This window comes from Ceratosolen solmsi, unplaced genomic scaffold (genome assembly GCF_000503995.2).
Source record: "Ceratosolen solmsi marchali unplaced genomic scaffold, CerSol_1.0 scaffold7, whole genome shotgun sequence".
Classification (NCBI taxonomy): Eukaryota; Metazoa; Arthropoda; class Insecta; order Hymenoptera; family Agaonidae; genus Ceratosolen; species Ceratosolen solmsi.
The window spans coordinates 3,099,803-3,108,626 of NW_011948413.1; the positions used below are offsets into that span (position 1 = coordinate 3,099,803).

At 27.2% G+C, this 8,824-nt stretch overlaps 3 protein-coding genes across 3 annotated transcripts in view; 2 read left to right on the forward strand and 1 right to left on the reverse strand.

Annotated features, from left to right (window-relative positions):
* Positions 1-127: 127 nt before the first annotated feature.
* On the forward strand, positions 128-3,706 carry LOC105367268 (katanin p60 ATPase-containing subunit A-like 2). The gene is made up of 8 exons (XM_011505921.1): positions 128-318; positions 479-549; positions 682-858; positions 1,158-1,449; positions 2,123-2,291; positions 2,406-2,518; positions 2,605-2,810; positions 3,147-3,706. The coding sequence occupies exons 1-8, from the start codon at positions 259-261 to the stop codon at positions 3,520-3,522; spliced, it is 1,464 nt and encodes a 487-aa protein (XP_011504223.1). The 5' UTR covers positions 128-258; the 3' UTR covers positions 3,523-3,706.
* A 27-nt stretch (positions 3,707-3,733) lies between these two features.
* On the reverse strand, positions 3,734-5,442 carry Smn (survival motor neuron). The gene is made up of 6 exons (XM_011506391.1): positions 5,394-5,442; positions 5,074-5,246; positions 4,878-4,992; positions 4,099-4,381; positions 3,919-3,989; positions 3,734-3,789 (listed from the first exon to the last, which is right to left on the reverse strand). The coding sequence occupies exons 1-6, from the start codon at positions 5,440-5,442 to the stop codon at positions 3,734-3,736; spliced, it is 747 nt and encodes a 248-aa protein (XP_011504693.1).
* Positions 5,443-6,869: 1,427 nt separating this feature from the next.
* Positions 6,870-8,824, forward strand: part of Dab (DAB adaptor protein) — an 11,364-nt gene continuing 9,409 nt past the window's right edge. Inside the window, exon 1 of the mRNA XM_011505922.1 lies at positions 6,870-7,166. Within this exon, the coding sequence (XP_011504224.1) occupies positions 7,130-7,166 (37 nt within the window). The 5' untranslated portion in view covers positions 6,870-7,129. The remainder of the gene's footprint in view (positions 7,167-8,824) is intronic.

An 8,824-nucleotide genomic window follows, 5' to 3' on the forward strand; every position in this document is an offset into this window, starting at 1 on the left:
AAATGCAATCAATTTTATTGAATACTCTTTAAATCCGTATGAATTATTTTTCTTTTTTCAGTGGAAAAGATACGTTTACGTTACTATGGATACCGCAGTAGTGTATTCTTAAAGAACGAAATGATGATATAGAAATGATTGAATGATAAAGAAAATTTATGAGAAACGTAAAAGTAAATCACTGATAAATAATAACTATAAACAAATATTGCTTCTGTACAGATTTAACTTTCGTTTTCCTTAATATCCTTAACAACGATGGAAGACCTTTCTTTTAAAACAAATAGTAATCGCACAGCATGCCTTGCTAGAGAAAAAGTAAGGCATTTTATTACAAGTTGTATAATATATTTATTATAAATAGTATATTATTTATATAAAGAATATTCAATACATTTTTAATTTAATTAAATTTAAAAATATCTTGGATACGGATGAAGCTCTAATTTAAGACTTAATTTATTAATGTCATAATCAGGAGCAGAAGCGTGCTCAAGAGCGAAAAAAACATCTTTTGTACCTGATTGCTGAATTTCTACAAGATCACGGGTAAATATTATCGATTCTTACATTAACGCAAATAGATTCTGTTAACAGAAGAATATGCTAATTCAGCAAAGATCATGTCAGGAATAAATACATTATTTAAATAAAAATAGCCTGTATAAATATTTTTAATAGATTTACCGATACATGTGAAGTTTTCATCAGAGAAGCTCATCTTTTAACAGATATTAAAGTTTGTGATAATATTGACCTTGAAACAATTTTATTGGAATTTTCAGATTATTATTTTGCAAAATTTAGTAAATATCCAAAAATTTGTAAAAAGGGGGAATCAAAATTAATAAACATTAGGCAAGTATTGACACAACTAAATTGTATGTATATTATCAAGAAGTTATGCTTTCACTCTGATAATATATCATTTTATTTATTAAATATTGTTTATATATTTATCTTGCGTTTCTTTAGTATTAACAAAATTTTAATTTATAATTAATTACATGTGGTAATATTTTATTATCATGTATATAGAATATGTAAATCAGTATTAATAAAATAAACATTGAATTTACTTAATACTATAGGATACATTCAAGGTAATATGTATGTTTGTATTAAATATTTTATTTAAATTTATATCATATCCAAAGATCTAGAAAAGATAAAAGTATTAAAGTACTAAATAAAAATCATGATAGAATGAAAAGTGAAAATGATTTCATGAATTCAGGAGAAGAAATAAAAACCAGCCATTTAAAGGAACTTGAACCAAATTTTAATATCACAGTAACTCCTTTATTTCCGTTAGAAAATTCTATAAATGACCAAGATAAGAGTATTTTCAGTGAATCAAATTTGCGTGAACACAAGTTTTTAAAATCACTGAATAGTCTTTACTCACCAGGTTCCGAATGGAGAGAAATTGCTTGCATAATTACTAAGGTTCGTATTTTTTATTATTTTTGTAATTCCGTACTATATTTCCATTTAATCAGCTTCTGAAAATTCTATTTATAACAAATATTTTACTATAAAACTGTTTACAGACATTTTAAGAATATTTCATTAAAAGGGAACTTCAAAATAGATAAATTTCAAATTTTATTGAATTTTTGAATATATAATATATGGTATTTTTTCATATTGTCTAAAATAATTTTTTAAACTATATAGTCGTATTTTTATCCAAGGGTAATAAAATATATTAAATAAACAAATACATTAAAATTAAAAAATCTCAAATTAAAATTTTACTATTAGATAACGATCATTAATTAAGTTTTTAAAAAGTTGTCTTTTAAATAAACTACTTAAATTTTTATAAAAAAGTTTCTTTACTTGTTTTTAGAATTTATAGGAAAACAAAAAATTTAATAATACTTAATATTTAATTTATCTTTTACATTTAATTCTAATCGTTCATTTCTATTATTGCTAACAATTTGGTTAATTATTAGCTTAAAAAAACACAATATTTAAACAAAAGTAAATCATTTGAAAATTTAAATAAGGAAATAATACATTAACTACACAAACACATGGGCGCGTATACACAAGAATATACGCTTTCACGTATGTGTATTGATTGCAAATTATAATGAAATAAAATCTATAGGAAATCGTTTTAAGCAATTTAAATGTTCAATGGAATGATATTAAAGGACTTGAAGAATGCAAAAATCTTTTAAAAGAAGCGGCAGTTTATCCTATAAAATATCCACATATGTTTAATGATAGACTCAGACCTTGGAAAGGAGTATTATTATATGGACCACCAGGAACCGGTAATTTGTATAAATAAAAGTTTTTAAAAATCTATTAAAATATTATAGGAATTTAATTTTAATGAAAAATATTGTTTATTTAAAGATTAAGATGTTTTATCCTTTATATTTAAGGAAAAACTATGTTAGCCAAAGCTGTAGCATCAGAATGTAACTCTACATTTTTTAATATTACGTCTAGTTCTCTAATTAGTAAATGGCGTGGTGAAAGTGAAAAATATGTTCGAGTAATTTCTTTACATATTAATCATATAAATTTAAGTATGCAATTTTACAATTATAATTTATATGAATTCTATAAAATTTATTGTAGGTACTTTTGGATTTAGCAAAACACTATGCTCCATCAATAATCTTTATCGATGAAGTTGACTGGACAGTTGGTGGAGGAACGCATGATCTAAGTGGTAAATCTGAACCAAGCCGAAGATTTAGAGCAGAACTTTTAGCTCGTTTAGATGGACTTTTATCCATGGAAAACAAGAATGTGTTATTATTAGCAGCTACAAATATTCCATGGTATAAACAAAATATATTAATATATGTAAATGAAAGATTTATTTCAATATTTCAATATATTTATTTTCATATAATTATATATCAAAATAAAATAATATGATGCAGTCAAATATTTAAATATATACTTGTTTTATTTTTTATTTTTCTTGTAAGACATTAGTAGTAACCTTTTCAACTTTAATTTTTATTTGTCTGAAAAAATAAATATTGCAATAATAATATAACTTCTTTTTAGATATTATTGCAATGTACATACAGAATATATTGTAATATATATTCATAATTTAAAATGCATGAAATTCTTAATAAATTACATTTTTTAATACTGTTATATAGGGAGTTGGACGTAGCTTTATTAAGAAGATTAGAGAAGCGTATTTATGTAGGACTTCCAAATGAATCAGCTAGACATCAAATTTTTAAACTTTATTTGAAATCTGATTTGTTTAAAAAACCAGAATATAATATAATATTGAAAAATACTAGTGAATATTCTTGTTCAGATATTAAACTTCTCTGTAAAGAAGCTTGGATGATGCAACTACGTCCTTTTTGGATGTGTTTAGAAAATGGTAAATCATGTGTAAAACATGATGAAGGAATCACTAACTTAACACATTTAACAAAGGCAATGACGATAATTAAGCCAATCAATACCAAAATTCAGTTAAAATATGAAATATGGGATCAAAGTTTTGTTAACAAGCAATAATTATTTTTATAATTCCAATCTAGTAGATGTCCAGTTAATAATCACATCATTAATAGAAGTTACTGTATTGAGAGTAGTTTCACATTCTATTAAGGTGCATCCGATAATATAAATGAATACATCCATACTAAGAAATAAACTATTACACGTTATTTTGTACAAAAAATTATTTAATTATCGTGTAATTTATAGATCGTGTACAATTAAAACTTTATTTTTTCCTTTGATCTCTATTCATTTGATTTTGTTTTAATCCATGATAATAACCTGCAATAATGAATTGATAATATATTATCAAGAAAAATTTTATACAATATATGTATTTCAATATGCTATTAATTTATGATTCAAAATATTATATCTTAGTATCAATTGCGAATTTTTATATCATAATACCTGTGTGAAATCCACTAATGTACCAGGACATTAACATACTTGATAAAGCATCAGCATCATTTTCAGGTAACCTTTAAATATGAATTATAATATATATATATATATATATATATATTTTTTTTTTTTATATATTTATTTATTTACAATTAAATAGAATTAAATATAATAAAACGGACTAACCGAGCCATAAATTGAGGAGGTAGTGGTGGAGCTGGAGGTATTGTACTTATATCATTACTAAAAGAAGATCCAGGCATGTACATATTTTTTAATGTTTTAGTTTCGTTAGTATCAAAGTCCATTGGATTATATGACAGACCATTTGACTTTTGAAATTCATTAAAATCCATCATATTTACATTCTGCCCAGCTGATGCTGCTTCTTTCTGTTGTGCAATTTGTTTCTGTAGACCTTCTGATTCAATAAGTTTAGAAAGTTCAACTTTCTCCTTATTATTATATCCTAAAAGTACACACAATTATATTATAATGGACGTGACATTAAATAGACTACATTTATAATATATTTATTTTAGATTCGATTAATATTAAATTCATAAATAATTCATTCAAATTATAAATAACAAACAATAAGTCTATATGAAATAATAAACCAAGATTTGAATTATCTATAACATAACCTAATAATATCAACGAATTCCATTTGTTTAAAATTAACATAATTATTTTCTCTAATTAAACATATTCTTTTACATATGGAAATAACATTATAATATACTATAATATTATTAATTCTAATAATAACCAAGCTTAATACAGTATTAATATTGAGTAAAAATAAAATAAAATTGCCGTTTGTAAAAAAAAATTTAATTTTAATTTTATCTTTACGACTATTATACGTATTTTTCCATTTTTCCATATAAATTATTTTGAGTTTGACATGTAACATACAAATTATATATAATAATTATATTTAAATTTATTAATTTTTGTACCTATAAATTTGACAGTACACATTCCAGAATTTTCAAATACTTTGATTATTACTGCTTCATAAAATTCTCCGTCTTCTGAATATACTGCTTGGCAAGGAGAACCAACAACCCATTTCTTAAATAAAAATTAGAAAATAGAGTATACAATTATTTAAACATATATATAATTACATAATATTCTGTGTTAGAAAAGTACCTTTTTGTGCTGTTCAGAGTGATTATAATACTTATGAGACTGAAATTTTTTCGATTTTATATCTGCACTTTTAGTTTCTAAGCCCATACGCTTTGAAACTTCTTCTTTTGCTAAATTAATAGCCTTATCATATGCTTTAATAAGAGCTGAATCGTCCCATACATCAGCAGACTCTAGAAAACATTGGATATTAAATAAAACCAAACATAATAAGCATCAGTTCATAATTTTAATACATTTTTTATAGAAAAACTCTTCATTAAATACAATAATTGTAAAACATAACCTTATTAGAGCAAATAATGAAAAATAACACAAACCAGAATCATCGTTCCCTCTAACGAATAATATATTATCTTCCTCCGTCATTGTTTTTATATAATTTCAATATAGTTTAGAAATCAAAGTTTGTAATCATATTCAATATGCAGCTTAAACAAGTATGTTGATTATTTATATTCATGAATAGTGGCGACTAACGTTTCATAGTAGCCAGCGTAAGTACTAAAAGTTCGGTAGTTGTCTGCTAGTCGAAAACATACGACATTGATCGATATTTAAATTTAAACAATGTAAATTAAGCATATGTGCATAAATTATATATGTAATACTATTGTTAATGTATATATAGAAAATGCTTTCGTTAAACAATAATTCATTACAAATTGTTTCTTAAATTAAATTATTCTTTTGATTGTGATATAACGTATCAATGTAATTTTTTATTCGATACATACATTACTTCAAGTATTAAACAAAAAAAATTAAACATTTGACATAGTGAATGACAATAGAGATATAATTTAAAAACGTCCATTATAATGTCAGTAGTTGGTAATAGTTGTGCTATAATTAATGAAAATATAATTAGAATAACACGTGCAACCTATATTCTCGTACCAACGCTTAGTAATGTTCATAACCACAAATTGATCGAAATGAAATGTAATAGTTCAATGTACTTTAAATATTTATGCCAAATTTCATTACAATCTCAATTAATATCATCACTTTCTAGATAAAGAATCAATATATACAATATAATAAACTTTATGTTAAAAATTTGAAATTTGAATGTCTGAATTACATAATATTATTATAACATAATTCAAACTGTCTTTATCTCATGAACAAGTATTTACTTTTATACATTTACTTTTAAATAATAAAAAATGTTCAACGATGTGATATATGAATAACTACTTTTTTATTATAAGAAAACAATTTGGATCACCAAGATTAATTAACATTATTCCAAATGCACGTTATATGATCAGTCTCAAAACTTTTGAAATGTATAATGCTAAATAGTAGCTAAATTCTATTTTGAAGTTTCATTCGCGCCGATTACGCTTACAGACCTTGAGAATCTCAAAAAATCACAATCTCTATCAAGCCCCGTAGGCCTATTATAACTAAGAAATGCGAGAACCAACTCGTATTTTCACGTAAAGTCGCATCGCGTTGATCTGCGTAACAATATTTAACCGAGGACACCATTATGCAGGATAATAAAACAGTCACGGCAAACACAAGCACGAGGCGAGCACGAGCGACGCCGCGCGTCGCGCACCGCGAGTTGTATTATTGATCAAGGAGAGAGCGAGAGCGAGAGCGAGAGTCGGCCCGTCCGTATATCTGGCATGGACGACTCGTGTCCCCGTGCGAGGCAGCTGTCATTCCCGTGGCGATTTCAAACGCAACCGGGCCCGCGAACTTAGCCCCGCCACACTCGCTCTCAGCTGACGAGGACGAGCCAATTTCGCTTCCACCGAGGTGAAATTCTCGGCCGCCGGGCTCGAGTACCGCGGTACTCCGCGTCTACGTGAATTCCCGCGAGGGAAATAGTCGGTGTCACAGGACGTGCGGCGAGAGAGGAAGGGGACTGAAGGAGAGCATAAATTACATTCGCCGTGTGCAAGGATTGGGGGCGCGGGATCATGGGACTTTGGCGATAACGGGGACAGCGTCGTTTTAAACGATATCCATTCCGAAAGCCACGGGCGTGGTGATTTCCGAACGTGTTCCCATTCGAGCCGCACAAGTGGAGTTCCTCATGCAGACGCTACGCAAGAAAAATAGCCCATGCAAGTGTGAGTATTACCGTATGCGCGGACTCGATTTTTTCCCTCTTAGTACGTTGATCGGCTGCCGTCACTCTATTGGCTTCTTAATCGATGCGTTGAGCTTGTGGCGAGATAATTTATCGAGGCTACATGTTACGTAGATTCGATTATTCGAAGACTTCGAAACATAGCTTGATTTCTCGTCCGTAATTTTTGTAATTAGCTAATGGCTGGCTTTTAATGTCGCTAGTTGTTAATTCAATCCGTTACAAAAAGCAATTGAATCGAACGTTATATTGTTTGGGTGTCAGAAAGAAGTAAGCAAATGGTGCCGATTGTCAATAATAGATTGTCTTCAGCTGATTCTTCCGTTCGTGTTGTTGGGTCTGCCTTACCCTCTCGTTAAGGGTTGATTCATGCGAGTCACGCCGGATAGATGGCGCCACCGTCCTATATACGTGCTATTGCAAGTACAAGTACTTTAGCACGTACAGCCCTTACAACTAGTAGTTCAAGTATTTTTTGTCAGCCTATTGCTCGACTTCTACAGTCCGATCACTTGCGCTATAAGCGACTTACTTTTTATTCGGTATTGATTGCATGCTTCACTCTCTTGAAGCGTTGAAATAATGATTTTATGATTAATGTTAATTATGGGTTTTTATAGAACGAAGTTTGAAAAGTATTCACCTCGTTATACGTACAGTAATATGTACAGGCTCTTTAATTAGGAAAAGGAGCATTTATACATTTAGAAATAGAAATAATTTAATTAAATACTTATTAATATTGATATACTTTACAACTTGTACATGCTTGTAGCCTTGTTTTACTTGAGAGATTAAATTATACAGCATTAAATTGAAGTAATGATAGATTAATCTATTTAAAAATATTAAATATTAATGTTATGATATAATAACGCTGCAATATATTATATTTCATTTATTCATGTTACTTAATACATATGTATACTTAACTGAAAATCGAATCCGTTAAACTTAATTTATCTGTTGTACTTTATGAAACGGTAAAAAATCCAAAGTAATATTATGATTAATGTGTTAAATATTACCTGAAACTTATGTGATAATGATGTATGCATGTGCCTGTGTTTGCATATGCTTTTGTACCTCGGCGCACGTACATTTAAATATGTGTATTTTATCTTATTAATATTGATCGTTCTGAAATTTATATCTCTATATTTATATTTGATTTATTATACATTCAAAACAATACCAATAACAATACAAGTATACAAAGTTTACAAATGAAACATAAAATGGATATTACTTTATTACTAACAATTATACAAATTGAAATAATCAAATAGATTTTTTTAAATTAGGTAATGTATCTATTAACTATAAGTATTATAAAATGAAAAATGACGACTTCTATGAGAATAATAATTTTTTTTTCAAATTATGCGGTTTAATACTAACAATGATTCTCCTGATAAAAATATAGATTTTGACGATAAATTTTAAATTATTAGAGATACGTAAACGACTGTTTATATATAGTACGTAACTCTAGTTTTCAAATTTATGAAAAATCTCTATAAAAAGAGCATAATATAATAATTAATATATATTTTTATTAAAGTGTCAAAATTAGTGAAAATAATTCATTACATTCTTAATGATGCAGAAGTCATTATTCATATAATAAAATATACT